The 21,453-nt window shown below is 43.9% G+C and overlaps 1 protein-coding gene across 1 annotated transcript in view; it reads right to left on the bottom strand.

The window, feature by feature from the left end:
• Positions 1-21,453, bottom strand: part of PPFIA4 (PTPRF interacting protein alpha 4) — a 145,175-nt gene that overhangs the window by 48,317 nt on the left and 75,405 nt on the right. The window contains exons 3-12 of the mRNA XM_063144338.1: positions 15,781-15,882; positions 13,025-13,189; positions 11,983-12,057; positions 9,652-9,753; positions 9,086-9,307; positions 8,106-8,252; positions 6,911-7,045; positions 5,569-5,652; positions 4,491-4,622; positions 701-763 (exon numbers count right to left, since the gene is read on the bottom strand). Coding sequence (XP_063000408.1) covers positions 701-763; positions 4,491-4,622; positions 5,569-5,652; positions 6,911-7,045; positions 8,106-8,252; positions 9,086-9,307; positions 9,652-9,753; positions 11,983-12,057; positions 13,025-13,189; positions 15,781-15,882 — 1,227 coding nt within the window. The remainder of the gene's footprint in view (positions 1-700; positions 764-4,490; positions 4,623-5,568; positions 5,653-6,910; positions 7,046-8,105; positions 8,253-9,085; positions 9,308-9,651; positions 9,754-11,982; positions 12,058-13,024; positions 13,190-15,780; positions 15,883-21,453) is intronic.

Below are 21,453 nucleotides of genomic sequence, written 5' to 3' on the forward strand. Positions count from 1 at the left end.
GTGCAACCTTAAAGGAAAAATGAAAGCAACTGAGTATTCATTATGTCAAAATGATCGTCTGGAAAAGCCTCTTCTAATTCCTGATGTTAATAAATTACTGGTTTCCCATCATTGGAGGTTCATGGTCATGCTAGGAGGCCAATAATATAATCTGATACATTAAATTCTTCAGTTCAGCAGGAAGTCAGTTGAGGTTGGAACAAAGTCAAATCCCTGCCACCACTACTTGGGAAACTTTGGCCATTACACAGACACTTGTGTATCTTAATGTCTCAGCAGTGAGTAGACAGGACCCCAAAGCAAATTACTTGCAATTTAACTTTCTACCTTTTAATCCGGATCCCATCCTTGCTAGGTTTCTACCAAATATGCAGTACCATAGTCCTCTGTTAGGACATCCTGCTAACTGTGGAGAAAAATGGAGTTTGGGTTCAGGAGCCATCAGGGAAGCATAAAGTACTTATGGTAAATTATATAATAACTAATTAATGATAGTGACCTAAAGCAATTACTGTTGGGGAAACTACTGGCCATCATGATGCGAACATCTGACATTTTCCGATCATGCTACATCAAGGCACCCAAAAAAGCAAAAAAAATAAAATAAAAAAGGATGCACAAAGGAAAGGAAAAAGAAAAATAACACTTTAACAAACATGTGTCTGCCACTCCTTACACAATGCCCTGGAGTGGCATTTACCTTGTCATGCTGCTGCTCCTCAATCTGTTTTTGGGTATTTTCCAGTTCTTGCAACAACGTATTCTTAAAAAGCAAAGATGAGCAATTACAAAAAGAGAGAGAGAGACCATTTAGGTCAACCTGAGAAAAGGTGCTCGAGTCGCATTATGGAAAAGCCTCACAGGATTCATGCTGAAAGCTATTTATCAGAAAGCTATTTATCATTGTCTAACAAGAAATGGTAAAAATGCTCCCTCCAAAATAGTTCACAGGTGCCTCTGGTGAGGCTGCCGGAGTACATAACCACAGTCCACCAAAAGAAAACTTAGACATAGATAGAAGCCATCTTCAGGGAAATAGCTACTGAGGGCCAAATTAACTTCAAGTAATGAGCCGGGTGGTTAGCCCTGGCATGCAAGGTTAAAAAAAAATGAATAGCTGATAGGGCATGAGCTGGATTGGAATCATGGGATGGAGAGAAGGAAAGGAAAGGAAAAGAACTTCTCGTGCAAGCACTGAGTCATTAGGGACGCCAGCTTTCGCTGACGTTTTCTTGGCAGGCCTTATATAGTGGGGTGGTTTGCCATTGCCTTCCCCGGCCATTATTACCTTTCCCCCAGCTAACTGGGTACTCATTTTACCGACCTCGGAAGGATGGAAGGCTGAGCCGACCTGAGCCGGCTGCCTGAAACCAGCTTCTGCTAGGATCGAACTCAGGCCGTGGGGAGAGTTTCAGCTGCAGAAACTGCTGCTTTACCGCTCTGCACCACACGAGGCTCAGTGGGATGGAGAGAGGGGGCCATTAATTCTTGGCCTCTGCCATAGACCCAGTGCTCTTTGCAATGGAAAGAAAGCTCTCAATTAAGGCTTATGGGAGGTTTCTTCTCATTGCAAATAGCAAGCACCAGTGGAACGCTTCTGATCAGACTTTGGTAAGAGCAAAGACGTTCCATTCTTTCCCCCATGCCACAGTCCCCAATCCAGGTCAGCTCCTCCACCCACACCCACAAACAGCCTATTTCTTTCTTTAAAAAATGCATGCCAGGGCTAACCATATGATAAAGGTCACATCTAGTTTGTCCCTAAGGTGAATTCCATCGGCTGTGATAACGTATCAGAAACCCTTACAAAATTCCTGTACAGTAATACCAGCCTACCTTACAGTGCTGCTGTAAAGTTTAGAATGGCTTATATGGAAGAGTTTGGTTTGGAGAAAGTTGTGTGTCTGTTCCAAAATAAGCTGATTGCTTACATAATAGACGTGAAATGCTTTCAACTCTGAATTATTTGTATTAGCATTATCAAAGGCATATGGTATGGGGGAAAACACAAAGGTCACATAAATTTAGCAGTGTCAAAGCTGAGCCAATAAGAGCCCTTCCTGCCAATTTATTACACATGAGAGCACTATAGGAGGACTGCTCCCCAGATGAGTGACAATTAGGCTTCCAGCCCAGAACATCGCTCCCTAAACTCACACAAAACCATGTATACCTGAATGTAATGCATGTAAGATGCTATTATTATTCAGCACCAGTATAAATGAGATAATGCAAGAGGCTCTGGCCCATTGGTGTCCTAAATTCCAGACTCATTAGCTAGAGAGGAAGATTTTGCTATAAATGCCACTGAGCACCATCCTTGTTGATGAAAGGAAAAGCTGGCTCCCCTGAACCAAGACTTCATGATTACATAGTTCTTTTACCCCTGTAATTCATGGAGCAGATGAGCACAACCTGATGATCACTATGGGTGTTACCTGACCATACTGATCATTCCCCTGATGCCTCTAAAGGGATTTCCTCTGTTTTCATTTCAATGCTTTAGCGCTTAAAAAGGGGGAACACAAGATGTGCTTCCTAAAAAATGTAAATATGAAGTCAAATGAATGAAGCCATCCTGTGATCTCATCCCCTGTCACGTTGGCCCAATGCTGGAAGCACAGGAGGTCTGGCAGGCTACAGCGGGCTGAACACAGGCATGGCATGGCAGAGAGGAAGGGATGCATTCTACCCCCCAAACAGGGACTGCACTGAAATACCCTGATAAGCACATTTCAGCCAAACAGTCCTGACTCACAGACTGCCATGCTGGCTCCTTTTGTTTCATGCACAAGAGGAACATCAGCCGTTTTGGTGGAACACGTCCCAAACAACTTTGGTAATGAGAGAACTGGGATGATTAAAGGCAGCATTCAAAAGGCAGAGGTGTTCCCATTCAAGAGCCTTAAATCTACATGCAGAAAGAGTCACATTATATACCTGTGGCATTGATATCTTAATATTGCAGGGGCCCTGCAACCATGAAAAAACCTTGAGGTGAAAGAGGACTGCTAATGCAATCACAACTCTACCACTATGACCCAATTCGACTTCTTTCTTTATGGCAACATTCATTACTTTTTAACACATGCAAGACAGCTGACAAGTCATCACACTGTAAATGTTTGCAGACAATTAAAATAAAGGGGAATTATTGATTCTTACTAAGCTGCTGAATGAAGGTCCATCTTCATACATAAGGATGTAACCTCAGGTCCAGGGACCCAATTCTGCTCTGGCGATATAATAGTTATACCCCTATAAACACTTATTAGCTTCAGTAGCACAGACCTTTGGTGAAAAAGAAAGGGAAGGCGGGGGAGAGCAGTTAAGCAGGGGAGTTGAACCTCAGGCCTGTGGTTCAAATCTGGCCCTCCAGGGTTCAGCAGATGGCCAGACAGCCACGCCCCCTTTCCCTTTCCTCCAGCCATTGATCATCTGGATGAAATGTCTCTCCTAAGGCTTAGTGACTGGCAGTGAGAGCTTTGAGCTACAATAGGCTGGTATTTAGATTCTTTTGTGTTTGGGGCTTCAGCACCTTTATCTTTGGCCACCTCCCACCACAGGAATGCAACCCCCCCCCCCCCCGAGCTTCTCTAAAGTTCAGTGAGGTCCTCAGGCTGAAAAAGGCTCCCTATCCCTTCTCCAACAGAAGGAAGCCATTGGAATGGTTCAGTTGAAGTATAAGGTAGGAAGTGAGTTGTTAGATGCATATGCTATACCGATTGCCAAGCAATATTTATGGTTGCTGTTCTACCAGTATTTAATTCTACTGTCTGGACTAGATCAGACCCCTTCGCAAATGCACATTTATTTTTTTAAATTTCATTTATTATTAAATTTATATATGCCTTTTTTCCCTCTTGCAAGGGACCCGTGGCTTATATGGTCCTCCTCCTCACCATTTTATCTTTACAACACCTTTGAGTTAGATTAGGCTGAGAGTCAGTATTGGTCCAAAGTCACCCAGAGACCAGGGGCGAAATCCAGGTCCAACACTCTAACCACTATACCACATGGGCTATACCACATGTCAACCATTTTGCAGTAAAATAACTAAAACACCCTCCAAATCTCCCCACCCAAGAATTCCCCATTTCTCCCCAAGAAACAAGCTTTTTGGTGCCACTACACATACCCTGGATGGCTAACCACAAGCCAGTGCATGGAGGTAAGCTCAAAGAAGGATGCAAAAAGACTAATAGGCACCAAGGTAGTGAAACAAGAATCACTTTCCACACAGCCAGTCTCCATGATTCTCTACTCCAAGGCAACAGTATTTTGCTAACGTTACTTTTACATGAGTCTTGGACCTGTATGATAGGGTTGATTGACCAAGAACAAGTATGATTGAATCTATCAGATACCTCCACTTCTTTTTAGGGTGGACCATTTGAGCGAACCCAATATTTTAATCTTGTCATAGGGTTTTGCAAAACTGTATTTCCCCCCACTTGAATACAGCATAGCAAAAAGGCCAGTCATGATACCTTCTCTTCAAGGGCTGCCATCCGCTCTTTCAGGTGAAGCTGAAGCCGCTCATTGGACTCACTCAGCAATCTATCCACAGTATCAGACAGCCGTTTATTATGTTCCTCATTCATTTTCTCCCGCTGACGGGCCTGTGGGGGAAGTCAAGATCAGCCAAGCAACACCAAGCCGATTTGCCTTGAGGCTGCTGTAAAATTGGCTCTAATCATTAAAGAATCACAGAAATCACTCTTTGTCGTATTTAACCCCTTCAGAAACATACTAAGATATGAGACCATCTCGCTGATTGGAAGTTTTAAAAGAAAATCCACCTTCTAAACCAGGGGTGGGGAACGTGTGGCCCTCCAGATGTTGTTGAACCGCAACTCCTATTATCTGTCACCACTGGCTATGCTGGCTAGAGCTGATGAAAGTTGCAGCCCAACATAAGGGCCACACATTACTCACCCCTGCTCTAAGCTGGCTTTGGTTCAGCTGTATCAACTTTTACAAGCTGGAAGAACCCAATCTCTATGAACATTCATTGCACTAAAATTTAGAGTACTCACTTGAGTATTCATTCACATATATAAGAATGACCAAAAAAAACCTTTCACTGGCAACTACTTTACTATTGCCAAATTTCTCATTTAAATTAGTATTAAGAGCCCTTGAAATGACATCTCAGAATGGTCTGGTCAGTAAACAGAGGCAGAGCTGGGGATACAGTGTAGCTCCCCATTTTCTCCCATAACTTGAATTCAATTCACAAGTGCAGCCAACCATGCGGAGCCACACTCTGGAGTTGTTTTCTGTGTGGGTGAGCGCCACAACTTTAACCATGCCATCACAAGCCACCCCTAAAAAAAAAAGTAGGCTGCAATAGCATGATGGTAAAAATGTGGTGAAGCTGCTTTTCACAGTACTGCTATACAACAGTACTTGAGACTTTGACATCCTAACAACAAATGTACAACACAACACAAACCACTCTTCTCGCTTCTGCAACAGCTTCCTGGCCTGAGCTGTTGCGCTGTAAGAAAGGTGGTAGAAAAGGTAACAAATCCAGTACTATCTGCCCTATAGAAGTCAACCTACCCTTGACAATTCTTGGTTCTTCTCCTCCAACTGGGTCTCCAGCTGCCGCAGTCGCTCTTCAATACTGCCATGTCTTTCCTCTGCCTGCACAGAAGATATTCTCCAAGAAGTGAGCAACATTTACAAGCTCTGAGAATTTGTGGGGAGGGGGTGAAGAGAGAGATGTTCTTACATAAGACAGCACTTAACACAGCAATCAAGCAGAAGAACTTTGCCATACCAGCCCAAAATTCAGAGATGTGACTAGGCTGGATTTGTTTTCATGGGAGATTTGGGTGGGTAGAGAACCTATAACCCTCGGGTCTCCGTCATGGTGCCCATAAGCACCCACTAGTCTCCATGCCCTTCCAGATTTTTATTTTATTTCTTCAGGTTTTTTAAAATTAATTAGGGAGGCTGGCACATTGCAAAGTGAATTTCTGCTCTCCAGTGCCATCTGTATTGGGGGTTTAAAAGACCCCACCTCTGCCTTGTACTTAAGTTCTTGGGCAAGTTATGTTTCTTTTCATCTCACCAGTTTGTCTTCTGGGAAATCGTGTTTTTTTGTGTGTGTGTGTGACTGCCCATAGCAGCCATTTTGTGAGAGTGCCCACAATAGTCTCTTAAAAATGCCAAATGTGCTCACTGACCCAAAAGGATTGAGAACCTCTGAGGGAAGCTGGAAACAGGCTCACCCAAGATTGGTGCTAGAGTACAGACAAATGAATACAATGGGTTCTTGTTGTGCTCAGGCCTAAAATAACCTTGCACCAAGCTAGCGTTGATGGAGTGCAGGAGGGGTCTTCTAAACATTGCTGTACAGATTTCCCAGGATCTTCTTGGTTCACATCAATCAATTTAAGAGGCCTGCAACAAGCTCACAGGCCTCATCACTCCCACCTCATTTCTAAAAATATGTCCGCATGTGATGACAGCACAGCCATGGTTAATGCCTCTCTTCCCAAGCTTGCCTAACCTTGAGAAATTCCTGACTTCTTAGCAGGATATTTATTTATTTTAAAAGCTTATATTCTAGCTATTTCCCTGAGAGGAAACTCAAGGCAGAGAGGATAGTGTGTGTCATCCTTGGGGAGCAAACTCTGCCCTCAAATTCTGGATGCATAAAATGTACCTATGAAAATCCCAACTGAAGCACTCTAAGTAATGTTTGGGGCAGAGGCCACCATGCTAAGAGGTAGCCCATTCATCTAGCCAATGAGAGGAGAAAGGGGTAGGAGGAGTCGACCCTTGGAACATGGAACATTATCTTTTCCAACTTTCTTTCCCATTGCAGGAAAGGTCTAGGCACTGGACAGATGCTAAACCCATGGGCTTTGCTGCCACCTCCTAGTCATGTGCTTGCCTTGGTGAGTGCTGCTATCCTTTGGGCCAGCTCAGCCTCCACCTCAGGCAGCGTCTCAGCTTTCCGCATTGTCTGCTGCAGTTTCTGCTCTGCCAGCTCTAGAAGTTCCTGGAGGTGCCGTGCCTTCTCTTCACACTGTGGAACAACACAGAATGACAGCAATGAACATAGGGAACTGTGACTGCGAAACACAGCTGCAGCTTGCACCACAGCCCATACACTTCAATGCATATATTCAAGACACTGGACTGGTCAGAGAAGAATCTTGGACTTACCGGTTTCTGTGGTTGCACATGCCTTCAACTCTAAGGACACCATGCACCAACTGTTACTGTTTCTGCTGCAGACCTGTTTATATGGTTTTAATTCTATGCACTGCGGTGTTACTTTGTAATTATGTTATGTTTTTATCTGTTAGCCACTCTGGAAGTTTTGCAAACTAAAGGGCAGCATAAAAATTTGTAAATAAAATGATGACTTGTGACAGAGAGTTCCCACAAATGAATACAAATAACATTGTGATCTTCTCCAACTTTGGATATTAATGGATGGGTGTGATTCTAGGCCTGTATTCTGCATAATACCAAAGTCAGTACTATGTACTGATAGGGACCCAAGCATTTTAAGGACTACCTGCTTCCACTTGAATCTGCAGGATTGTTAGGATCAGAATCTAAGGCCCTTCTCTGGGTTCTCCTACTGTCACAGCATAGGCCTTTTTAGTTGTGGCACCCTGCTTGTGGAACACTCTCCCGTGGGAGGCTCACCAGGTGCCAAATGTAATTACTTAGGTGACAGGAGAAGACCTTTTACCTTTTTAATTCCCTTGACACTGAGTACTATTTTCAATTGCTCTGTTGTTTTAACGGTTGCTATGTTTTTATGATAGCTTTATTATTGTTATGCTGGTCATTGGAAGTTGCCATGGCAATATCTTAAATATTACCATGGATACATAATAAGCAAATGCATCAGTAAGGATAGCCGAGACCAATTGCCCAGTCGAAGAATAGGGACAAGTAACGAAGGCAAAAAACCCAGTGCTTATAGGAAATAACTCTCTGGATGGGAAAGGAGAAATGTACAGGCATGATGTTCTGCTGAGGAGCTGAAATAGGCAAGACAACTCCAATCTCTCAGACACCTGTCAGGCACATCGCCACTGGGATTTCAGATGGCACCAAAGACCCGTTACCTGGCGATGGAGAGACTCTTTATTGACCAGCTCATTCTCCAGTTTGTCATTGAGGTCATGAATGGAAGTGGCTTCTCTCTGGGCTGCCAGATAGCGCTTCTCCAGGGTGGTGATCCTCTCCTCCATGTCGTCTTTCTGTGCCAAAGCCTGGGAGGATAAGTCATGAACAAGAATGTCATATAGTTGCATGGCCCTCAAGCAGACAGAACTCTCTGCCTGACCCACAGGACTAGAGGGAATGTGCTAGACTGCTAGAAGCCAGTTCCAGTAATGTAACACTTAACAGCAAGAGAAGGTGCGGCCAGGGAGCAGCCTACGCCAATAGTGGGGCAGTTCAAAACGCAAACTCCCTCCTGCATAAATGGGCTGGTCCCATTCCAAGGCAGGTCCAGCCCCCTTTAAATTAAGCCGCTTAAAATGGGGCTCAGGCCATGCCTCCATCACTCCTTTGTCCTCCCTGACAGCTACTCTATCTTTGGCAAGAAAGACAGGCTGCATCCCTGTCAAAACCTGCAAAATCTAGCAAGAAATGATACTCTGCAGAGCCTCTCTTGTGTTGAAGAAAGCCCCCACTGCCTATCATCTCCTTCCTCCTTCCCCAAAGTTTTGGGGGCTTGAGGAAGCAAGGAAGGGCAAGACTGGCAGGATGGCACCCAAATGGCACCTGGGTTCTTTGAGTGTTCACATCAACTGCTAAAAAAAAAAACCCTTCGAGGTTTTTTGAGCATCTTACTAGAAAACACAAAGCCCAATTACATATTCTGGACATGTTGGAGGGGCTCACAAATCTCTAGCCATGATACTTTTTTTAAAATTTTGTCACTGGATAACTAAACTGACTGCTCTAGCCACAGCAATAATAAACTGCACGCAGAAGCCGAGGCTACTGTTTTGACTATGCCACCCCTGGAAAAACTAAGATGGGCTCTTAAATTGATTTAAAGTTTCTCTAACACGCATAATATACAGTGCTCTCTAACCTCTCGTAGGTCCCTCTGGTACTTGCTGCTCATTTCTTCTGATTTGATTAGGTCCCTCCTAGCTGTGCTTAGATCTTCTTCCAGCTCAGCAACACTGGCAGCCAGAGTGGCTATTCGTTCTTTCGCTTGCGCTAGCTCGAAGTTTTGCTTCTCCAGAAGTTCCTGCAGTTCCACAGCCCGACTTGCCTCATCATCTGGGTGTATAGAGCCATTAGGGAGTCTCTGTCAAGTCACATAACAAAAAGCTAAGTCTGCAAGGGTTATATGGTAGTCGGTGCAACAAAGCAGCAGATCAGCAAGTACATTCTTCATAACTCTAACAATAGGACAAGAGTTCTGTGGCTGGTACTATAGCATCGGTGCCTACTGGAAACAAGCCATTTGAATCAGCTGCAGTCTACAATTTAAAACTATCATGCCCTTGTTCAATTTGCCTATAGCCCAGAATATACAAACTTAACTCCGCAGGCAAAGGGATCTGATAGAATACTTTTTGTTGAGTGACTGGCAGCAGTATTTAAATATGATCCTAGATACCCTCCAATTCCCAGAAAGATGGAGCTCACCTTCCAAAGTATCTTCTGCCCAGGTTCTTTGCCCTCAGTCCTTTTGTCATCTTCTCCCACAGGTGCTTCCCTCTGGGAGGTGCCTTGCTGAAGAGCACTTACCTGAAAGATACATCTTGAATAGATATTTGTACTTAAAGGTTTCCGTAAGTGTGAAAAAAAAGAGTGCACGACAAATGGACGCTGGGAGCTACTTGCCTTGTCCATCTGCTGTCATAAAACACTTCTAAGATTGCCAGTTATTAAGAATTCCTCATTACACATATCTCTGAAGAGGATTTCTGTTAGAGCCAGAATTTTCATCTATGGGCCTGTTCAGACAACACGCTAAGCCACAGTTAGGCTGCTAACCCTTTTGCAGCAAATAGTTAGTGAGCATGTTTAAACCGTGGTTAAGTAAACACCATGGTTAGGAATGGTTCACACGTCACACCAAATTATGGTTCACATGACACGCTAAGCCATAATGGCCTGGTTCAGACAACACACAAAACCATGCTGCTTAACCACAAAATGGTTAATGGAATGCATTCCGTTAACAATTTTGTGGTTAAGCAGCATGGTTTAGTGTGTCGTCTGACTGGGGCCAATGTTTAGCTCAAAATGCTTAACCACCGTGTCATCTGTACGAGGTCTATGCAAAGCTATTTAATATTGTAGTGCGGCTGGATCAGAAAATTCAGCCTCTAGTAGGTCTAAGACCAGCTTGGAATATAAAGACCAAACTACATGATTGTAAAAGGGTGCATGGATTGAAAGGACTGTTATTTAAATAAAAACCATGGGACTGAGGGGAAGGATTGGGTCCACAGCATGTTGGGAGGAGAATTTCTCTCCTGACACAAATTTCTCCCACACTCAAGCTGCTCTTTACCCCAAGAAGGAAGATGCCAAAGGGCTGGCCCCCGATGCTTGCAAAGTGCCATGGTCCCAATCCTGACCAGTCCCTCCCCATATCTATTTAAATAACAACAAAAAATCAGACATGTCAAATGCATACTTATATTTGACACATGTTCTTGTTAGTTTCAAATACATACCTTATGAAGAGAACAAAGAATCTAATATGTGAAAAGGCTGTCTAACTGAATTCAAACAAAAGTATTTTGGCAGGGCACACTGAGGGTGTCTGAAATGGTGTCAGATTTCACACTGTTATGTGATCAGACATATTCCTACACCTACACCAAATGGTAGAAGTTTTAAAGGTTAACATTATGACATAAATAAAAGGCACTTCGGGTGTTCTTTGTAGAGCACTACAATCTACCAAATGCCCCAAACTTGCTTTATAAAGCTCACACACACTCATGCACCTGTTACAACAATGTGCGTGCTTTTCAGATGAGCAAAATAGTGACAGTGCTTTTAAACTAGTAGTCCCACATCATTTTTGTTAAAACTGGAAGTATTTATTGAGTTCAGCTAACCAGTGGCCGAGATGTGTCATTTGACTTCCTTTCACTCTTTTATCTTGTAATAATCCTTCTTGCTACCTTTAATATCCACACTACTAAATGGTGGGTGTGCTAATCTTTTGCCTTCTTGATATCCAATTTAGACACTCTCATGGTGCTGCAATGGGCAGAATCTAACGGAGTGCTTACCTCTCCACCCCACCCGCTGTGGATTTCTTTCCGCAATCAGTGGGGCAGGCCAATTCTTGTCACACAAGTGGGACCCAGGGAGATTTATTCCTTCCTATGGGAAGCCCCCAAACCAATAGAAAGGCTTGTTTCTGGAAGGAGCCAGGTTGGTGGAGCTCCCTCATGCAAGTTCTGCTGATCTGCCTCCTTTCAGAAACGTTTCCACTCATTTCAGGTTGCCCCAGAAGCGCTAAATTGCTACTGCTCAAACAGTAAGAGAATTGGCAGGGGTGGAAGCACCCTGCTGGATCCTGTCCATAATATTCATATTAACAACTTCCCCCCCACAACTCCTCCTGAAGGCTTATTTCTTTTGTTGGTTTCAGAACACTAGATAGCCAAGATGATCTTCTGCAGTTCCCTCTCATCCCAATGAGTTCTAGTTTATCTTTCTTGATACCAATACTACTTTTAGTACTCTTAGTACTTTTAGAAGTGCTATTCACCTCTTACACTGTTCCCATTCACCCTGTCAGGCCCCTCTTCTTCTTCACCTCCCCCTATGATAGGACATGGTCAAAATGTGACAATGATGGATCACACTTCACTGTCACATCAGGCCTTGCTGCTCTATGTCATGCGGTGTAGCTTACACGGGACATATACATGCTTCAATCAACAGTTTCAAATTACCTGAGCAGCACCTCTATGAAATCTGCAGTGGAATCTAAAACTTCATATTTACCTGCTGGTGGGCACTGGATAGTTGTTCTTCTAGTGTAGCTACTCGTTCTAGTGCTGCCCGTAGGCGCTCTCTCACCTGAAAGCATGCAAGGAAGAAAGAATGTTTATCATTCAAAAGCAGAGTTGATACATAGCTCTCAGGGATGCTTCTGACAGTTCATTAGCCTAAAGTCCCACATTTAACAACACCAAGAATCAGGAAGCCCAGTTCATAGCATTCCAAACTCAGATAATTCAATGATGTCAACACTCCCCATGTCATCTGCCAGAAGGGTACAGAAGGGCTGTACTCAGCTCCAGGAGTCTGGTATCTCAGCTGGGTGCGAAGCTGAACTGGAGAGATGGGGAGGCTGGAATACCTTTCCAAAGAAGCATCTGCCCAAATTCAATCTTGATAGAAGCTTCCTGGAATGTAAAACTCTCAATATTTCAGAACACTATTAAACCATTGGCTCAGGCTGGAGATCACTCATAAAAAGAACCAGAAGGCTGATGAGAGAGATCTGTAGGAAAATGCTGAGCAAAGGCAATACTTTGGACCATTATAGCCCTGTGACTTTTGATTTGGCCAGGGATGGGGAATATCCTGACAGGGATGGGGAATATCCTGACCAATTTGGCCTGCCAGACCAGGCCAGGCCTTCTGGCCTGTGGGGTCTTAGGTGAAGCCCCACTTCCTGAGGGCTAGAAGGGAGAGGAATCCCCACTGTTTTCTCTGATCAGGGACCTGAGATAACAGCAGGGATTGCCCTCCTCGCTAGCTTCATCTGGTCCACATCCTCCCCAACAGCCGAAGGTGTGGTGCAGGTGTGGAGCGCTAGCTGGAGGAGAGCTCCTTTAACCAGCATCTTGGTCAGGAAAAGTCCATGCACAGTGAAGGGAAAGACCATGCACAGTGAAACTGGGTCCCTTGACAAAGCCACTGAGCCCGCCGGAGGGCTGAGTGGGGAGAGGGGGTGTCAGCTGGCACCCTATCCCCCAAACAGTTACCCACACCTGGCTTAGGGCATGCATTCACTCTCAGCAGCTGTCACAAGCCTCACCTTCTCATCCAGTGCTTTATGATGTTCAAACAAAGATTTCAGGGCTTTTAGAACTTCAACTTCACTGGAGACACCGGATGGAGACTGCGCTTGCCGCTTCACCACAGTCATCCTCAGAGAGCGTTCGTGTCTTGAGACCAGGCACTCCAGGTGCTCCAGCAAAAGCTGCAAGGCAAAGAGGATCTCCAGTTATTCCCCGTTCAGTGCCAGTGTAAGGTAGTGAAAGGCCATCTCTGCTGTCTGCTTGATTGCAGGCCTTTACCAAAAAGTGGCCAGGATTTACCATCGCATTAGTCCTGCACCAGCAGGTAAAGATCACAGTTTATAAATTACCTAGCATAATTTTTACGCTAGTGGCCACTGTATTACTATGATTTTATTAGATTGTAAGCCTATGCGGCAGGGTCTTGCTATTTACTGTTTTACTCTGTACAGCACCATGTACATTGATGGTGCTATATAAATAAATAAATAATAATAATAATAATAATAATAATAATGTATCCAACAGAGATCAAGGCTTCAGTCTCAGAACCCAATGAATGAAGAAGAATATGACATTACATATAGGAACAGGCAAAGAGGATGGGAACTGTTCCAAGGAAATGTAGAACAAGAAGAAGAGATGGTTGAGTATTCTAAATTTCTCCTCAAATCTCTTCAGATTAACTTGGAAATTGCCGAAGCTTTTTTTTTTTAAGTGAATTTACTGGTGCCCATTATATTCAACAGAGGAAAACTGAAAGGCCAGGTAAAATGGCCATTCTTTTCCTGCTCGGTTTTTAATCTGAGGGGGAGAAGAATTCTAAGGCTTGTAAAACTAGCCCCTCTTTTAAGGCAGGCTTTGAAAAGCCAGTGATGTTCTTTTCCTAGCCTAGCTCAGGAGATCTTTGGCAGCATCTCTAAAGAAAAGCATAACCAAACAAGTAGCTCAAAAGAAGAAAGAAAGAAAACTATGGCTGGAGACAGTTGTTTCACAGAGTTTAAGGCAATTTGAAAGCGGGATTACTGACATGTTTGCCACAGACAATCAGGTTTTTCTTTTAAAAACAAACCCCTATTTGATCATAGGTTAGAATGAAAGAAAATAAATGTGTGTGCACCCAGCAAAGGAAGCAATGCCTTCCTCAAATCACTTCCATATCTCTTTAAAAAAAACCTGTTTATCTCCAGCTGACATCAGCAGCAGCAACCACTGGCTGTATTATACTAGCCTAATACCACTCAAAGCAAGTGTGATGAATATCACTGAAGATGTTCAGCATGAAAAACGTAAGTAAAGAACTTTGCAAATCATAGAACATTATTTCTGCCTGTGTCCATGGGTAATACTGAATATCTTTGATTGCTGCAACTAAATGGATAGGGGTAGAGAACTACATCTGGGTGAGGGGTCTCCACCCAGCCCTACAGAGGATGTCAGGGTCTCAAGCTGCCGCATGAGCTAGGGCTGCTTGGCCCACACTGTGCTTTCCCCAATGGGGAGGACGAGGCCTGGGAGAAGCATTTAGTGCACTGCTCCTCCTCCCAATTGTGAAGGTGAGCAGTGTACTAAATAAGAGGAATCCTGTTATCTCTGATCAATTATCAGAGATAACAGGGGGATTCCCCTCCCACCCCAAGTCCCCAGGAACCTCTGGGAGACAAGGCTGGAGGAAAGGCTGTGGAGAGAGCCGGACTCTCCACAGGCCTAATATGGAGTCTGTGGAGTTCTCTATACCTGCTGTATGCGGTAGATGCATTTACTATTTCTTCACTTTCGGCCTACACATAACCAGATCTTCCTTCAAGTACCTAATCAGTGACATTCACATTTGCTCCAAATGCTGATGTAATGAGACAGGGCTACAGCAGACCAAAACAGACCAATGGAGCGATCAGCAAGGGGGTCGTGCCCTATGAGCATTTGCCTTTGCTTCATATTTTGACAGTCCCAGACCTACAGCCATCACAATGAAATCAGAAACCTCAGCTTGATTTCTGCTTCACTTTGAGGGCATGTCATCAAAAAGGCACCAGCACAGCTATGGGGGTGGGGATGGGGGAAGAAACCTATGAAGCAATAGCCCTGCAACATCCAAACATGACAGTAAGTGGCAAATTCTAGAGATGTCCACGAAACTATTTAGATTATAAGCCTGAAGGCAGATATTGTCTTATTACTGATCTTTGTAAGCCACTCTGGAAGCCTTGAAGAGCAGGGTAAAAATGTTTCAAATAAATAAATTCCCCAGAAAGCATTCCCTACGCTACTAGCGAGGATGCTGCAGACTGAGGTTCCTTAGAAAACTTAGAGATCCAGGATTGTTGAGATCCAAGGCAATGACGGTTGTGACACAAGCCTGAACTAACTTTACAGGCATGAAAACAAGCTGTACTGTAATAAGAATGAAAAACAACAGCAACATTCTACAGAAATTAAATTGGATTTTACAGAGATTATGCTAAACCCTGACTATTCAATCAAGAATACAAGTCAAGTTCTACTGACTGGGTGGGAAATGCCACAGAAAGCTTCCTATCCTGTTAAGCTGTCTATCCTGCAGTTTTCTTTCTAGCCAGAGAGAAAACTGCAGGCCTTCTGTGGATGTGTCTGGTAGAAAGAGCTAGTAGAGTTTGCATGTTGCTGGCCTACATTGTGCCTAGATCAAACTTAGGTCTTTTACTGCCTATGAAGGGTTGTGCGTGTGTTGCATTTGGGTCAGGCTACCAACAGGGCTGGGTGACTCCAATACCACGACTCATTCTCTACTTACCCTTGTGTTATTGCGCTCTGCTTTCAACTCGGAGATCTCTTCTTCCCTCTCCAACAACTGCTCTCGACATGCATTGAGTTCCCTGGTCAGCGTTGCAAATTCCTGCAAAGCAATCATAATTCTACAATTAAAAGCTACCTGGAGCCCACATTTCCCCTGACCCTGTAATTTTTAGTTTTCCTTCTTATGAACAGATGGACGCAACAGTACTGGAAAAAAAGTGGTTGCATCACACACACCTTCCTTCACAAGAGGGTCACAACACATCCCGATTGCCAAAGCTGGTCTGTTCATCATTACACATAAAATTATGAAAGCCAACACAATAATAATGTCAGATAAATAAGGAAACACACGCAGTCTCCGCCAGATGGAAACACAGTGTGGCTTTCCATTCTGGGACTCCTCAGTGGCCTTTTGCAACACTTCAGGAGGCAACCAAGGGGCAACCATTGTTTAGCTACTTACTTTGATAGATAATGAAACGGTCTTGAGAATAATCTGTCAGCTGGGGGATTCTGATATAAGCCTAGCCAGTTCTGAAACTGACCCCACACCAATGCATGCCCAGAAGGCAGCACGGATTCCATCAGAACCCCTCCCCCGGGTAAGACTTTGTCACCTGCTCCACTTTGTATCAATTATAGACAGCAGAGAAACAGCAGGTAAAGAATGCCAGTCCATTCACTTAAGGCCGTGCTACATGCCAGCAGCCAAGCGCATCTTCTGCACATAAAACAGCTTGAGGCTCACATGCCAGCTGCTACTGTCATACATGTTTCACTGTAGAGTAGATATACAGTTCGTTTCTTGTTCTCCAAAATCCCATAAGATGTGGAACACCTTTTTGAAAAATTAGCAACATGGGTGCCTGCTTTTCTAGCAGCAGAACCCAGACACTGTAAAAACTGAGCACAAAGAAAGGCATATTTAATTACTATTTTTTATCGTAAGATGAGCTTCTCCTTTCATTTTGAAGCATTCATAGCAAAAATTCAGCTTCCAAGAGTTCGAAGCTAGGGTAAATATAGTTTTAATAATAATAACTTTGCAAGTTTAGTCATGGAGATGGCTATGCATTTGAAAGCCTGGCATATTAACAGAATTCCATGTCTATCTTGGTCCTCTGACTCTGTGTATTCTGCATCAGATACCTCTTAGCCAAGGTATCTTTATAGAGATTATTAATACTCCATAAACAGACACACATACTCCCCACACACAAATTCCTTAGTGATGCAGTAAAGAGTACCAGCTGAAAGGATCAAAGCAGGCACAGGTCCAGATAGCTTATAAAGGCAGGTTTATGTAATACATACATGGACAGCCTCCTCCTCTTAAATGGTATCGTGTCTGACTGATGTACCATGAGTCTTGCATTAACTGAAACAATAAAAGCTGCTTTACCATTGCCCTCAACCTCAAAACTTTCTAAGTCAAGATGAAGTGGGACAATGACATGTTATCACTTGCTTGCCCCTACATTCAATACATTTTCCCCACCTTTTTTCCTTACTCAATGCCAAGTGGAACGGGCTGTAGCAAATGAAAATGTTTTGATCGGTATGAGCATTTTAAAAGGGACAGACTTCAAATCTGAATAAAGAAATGTAGCTCAGATTAGGGTCTCCAGAGAGCCATGTGAAAGGTGTCCCTTGATGCACAATGATCACAACGTGCACTTTTCACACAAAATTACTGTTCGACAGCTGGCCTTTTGCCTCTTTTGAAAAGCAGGTGATCATTCGTGACAGACACTGATGATGATGATGATGATGTCTGTGCTAGGGGCACAGAACATCCCTGGTTAAACAGGGAAATACACACCAAAGCAGGCGGTAAAGAAGAAGGCTGAAGAAATTACAGAGATGGCAGAAACTTCCCAACCATCACTCCCACATTTTCCCTCCTAGAAACCGGCAGCCTTACAAAAGTAAATGCCAATTGGAAAATTTCTAACAGCTGCAGGGATTACCTCAGAAAGGGCAGGGATGAACCAAGCGGAGTTCAGAACAGGGAACCAAAATAGGAACTGTGCCGACAGTCCACCCATCTAAGACACTTGATGAAGTGTCCTTTGCAGCCAATGCTGAATTGAGGTTTTAACACTGGCAGCGCCTTTGATGTAGCTCAAAGGGAACGGAGTGGAGGCCTGTCTCTATGATTCCTGAGCTTCAGAATACAAACAAGGGGACACATTTACATAGTCAGCTTGTGTTATCTCTGCTTGAGAGTTCAGCATAAGAATCAAGATACTATAATGGGGGCACAGGGAGGGGGAACCTACTGTGCATGTCTGCTCCTCACTGAGACGCAGGGCATCGCCTGGGTATATGTATATTAGACGTAGCATGCTGTAAAAAGACTCAGGCAAGTTTATGGAAAGGTAAATGCCTGATCTAGTTAGATCTATATAGAAATTAATGAACCCCAGTCTCTGCATAGTAGGAATTAGCCTTAAGGTTTCCTCATCTACATATATAGAGAATATATACAGTTCCTTTTTTGTGCATTCATTTCATCACATTTTTCGATTGACAAAGAAACAGATTCCAGGAGGGAGCTATGTAAATCCCGGGGCTGGGCTACTCACACAGGAAGAGGCTTGATTCTCAGTGCTGGGATTAGCAGGGGCACAGTTTTAGCTCCTACCCCATTGATGTATGTGTGCATCCCCTATCTAAATGAATGGTTGCCACTGACTCCATCACCCAGCCCTGGCGTATCCTCCAGGGCAAGGGCACACAATGGATTTCAGTGTACAGAATGCACAAAAAGTGGACTACACGTGCATGTAACATATAGGATCCTTGCAATATATAAGGTTTAACTGAAATGCCTGCTTTATCATAGCAGGCATTATACTAATTATTAACAAGAGGAATGGTGCTTTACAGAAGAATTACAATAGCAAGAACCATTAGCAGAAATAATAAAAAAAATTCTGGTAGCCACTTGCCATACCTCATTAGGTGGAGGCATCCTAAAAAGAGCCTCTGAGGAAGACCTTAGGGCCTGGTTAGCTAAATATGAGAGAAGGATAACCTTCAGGTAACCTGGCCCCAAGCTATTTAAGGGTTTAAAGTTTAAAACCAGCACTTTAAGTTGGGCATACATATGGGCTGGCAGCCAGTGTGGATGAAAAAGTACTGGAGTGATATCAGAATGACCAGTCCCGGTTAATAACCTTGCCTCCCTGTTTTGGACCAGCTGAATTTCCTGGAACTGTTTTCAACGGCAAACCCACATACAATTCATTGCAGTAATCCAAACAGTAAGTTACCAGACCATGGATAACTGTAGCAAGGCTATCTCTGTCAAGATAGGGTAGCACTTTGTATATCAACTAAATCTGATAAAAGGCTCTCCGTGCCACTGAAGCCACCTGCACTTCCAGTGACAATGATGGATCTAAGAGCACCCCCTAAGCTGCAGACCTGATCTTTTAGGGGGAAGTGCAAACCCCTTCAAAGCAGGTGAAATCTCTCAGTGGGGCAGATGAACTACCTACAACCTTGTTCTTATCTGGGTTGAGTCTCAATTAATCTGCAGTCATCCAGTCCACTGATTGAGAACATCCACTGCCTCGTCGGGTTTAGAAGAAAGGGAGAGATAGAGGTATCATCTGCATCTTGATGACACATCAGTCCACATCTCAAATTATTTCTCCCAGAGGTTTCATGTAAATGTTGAATAGCACAAGGATAAAATAAAGCCCTGTGGAACCCCGGGCATAACTGCCTTCTGGAATCACCCAACCACAAAGTAAGACAATCCATCCAGAAGGATACCATGGTTGATGGTATCAGAAGCCACTGAGAGGTCCAAGAGCATCAACAGGGTTGCACTCCCTCCTGTTCCTCTCCTGTCACAGGTAATCCCACAGGTTGACCAGGGCAGTTTCTGTTCTAAAACAAAGCCTAAAGCCCAGCAGAAATGGATCTAGAAAATCAGTTTAATTGTCTTAAATTGGCTAGCAGCTACTTGCTCAAACACCTTGCTCACAAAGGGGATGTTTGTAATCAACCTATAGTGGTTCACATCTCCAGAGTTCAGGGTAGGTTTTCAGGAGCTGTGGAATCACCACCTGTTTTAAACATTGGTTAATCCATTCTTGGAAACTGCTGTATCTGGATGGTTTTCTGATTACTCTGGATGCATTTCCAGGTAAAATGACTGGCAGTTCTGTCAAAACCCTGGGGGATGTCTGATATTTGGAGATGACCCTGGCTGAAGACACAATCATCCTAAATAGGATATCTCACTGGCTAGAGCCAGGTCAGCTGCTTGGTATTCTGTGCAGATGGCAATGATGAGGTAACTCGGAAGACAGCCTTGAACAAAGATGGAGAAAAACTCAAGAAAATCCAGCCAAATATAGACCTATTGCAGACCTATTTTGTAGTGTGATAGAGGAAAAGAGAAACATTTTCCTGCCACCCTTGCGTCTGCTCAATGTTGTCCAGGGAGCTTTATCTCTTGATTCTTCAGATAGGGCCTAAACTGTATACACTTTAAAGGCAATGATCAGAATTCTGAATGACATCTGGGAATAAATTGGGAGGGAACCAATGCAAATTGAACAACAGTGGAGTAATATGATCCATATAAAGGGCAACCAAAAATAGTGTGCCTGCAGGATTTTGTGCCATCTGTAGTTTCTGAATGCAGCTCCATGTACAGCACACAATAGTAAGCCAGCCTGAATGTGACCAAAACATGGGTGATAGCAGCCAGATTTGCCTTTTTCAGAAAAGGATGCAGCGAGATGCACTAGCCAAAGTTGTTCAAAGGCACTCCTTGGCCATAGTCACCCAGTAGCGAGGTTTGGGCCCTCCAAACAAACAACATTATTCTTCGGGGAAAGGCAACTTCATCAAAACCGGACTGTACACCTGCTTCCAGATTAACTTTCCTACTGACCAAAAGGATTTATATTTTGTCTGAATTAAGTTTCAGTTTTTTAGTCCATATCCAGTCCATCAGTGATTCAGGACTTCTACTGCCTGTTCAAAACAAGAATAAAGCATGTTAAGTGAAAGCAAAGACCAAACCACACTTAAGCTTGGAGATCATGATTGACTTTCCAAGGCGTTTGGTGTGTTTTTTAATACGGCCAGGAAAGGGTGTGTGTGAATAGGGAAGTAGCACAGGGGATGAAGCCATTACCTCCCCCTCCCATGATATTTTCCCAATTTAAATCACCCCTATCTCAAATGCTAATCACTTCACAAGGGTGGAAACGATGCAAACATCTGTATTGTGCCCTTATCTGGACAGTGATAGCCTAGCTACAGTTATCCATGCTCTGATAACCTCTCGTTTGGATTACTGCAATGCGTTATACGTGGGGCTGCCTTTGAAAACGGTCCGGAAGCTTCAGCTGGTACAAAACAGGGCAGCCCGTTTACTAACAGGGACTGGCTGGCGAGATCACATTACGCCAGTCCTTTTACAACTTCATTGGCTGCCAGTCCAGGTCCGGGCCCGATTCAAAGTGCTGGTATTGACATTTAAAGCCCTAAACGGTTTGGGGCCAGGTTATTTGAAGGAACGCCTCCTCCCATATGTACCTACCCGGACCTTAAGATCATCTACAGGGGCCCTTCTCCGTGAGCCCCTGCCAAAGGAAGTGAGGCAGGTGGCTACTAGGAGGAGGGCTTTCTCCGCTGT

The sequence above is a fragment of the Elgaria multicarinata genome, chromosome 1 (assembly GCF_023053635.1).
Source record: "Elgaria multicarinata webbii isolate HBS135686 ecotype San Diego chromosome 1, rElgMul1.1.pri, whole genome shotgun sequence".
Lineage (NCBI taxonomy): Eukaryota > Metazoa > Chordata > Lepidosauria > Squamata > Anguidae > Elgaria > Elgaria multicarinata.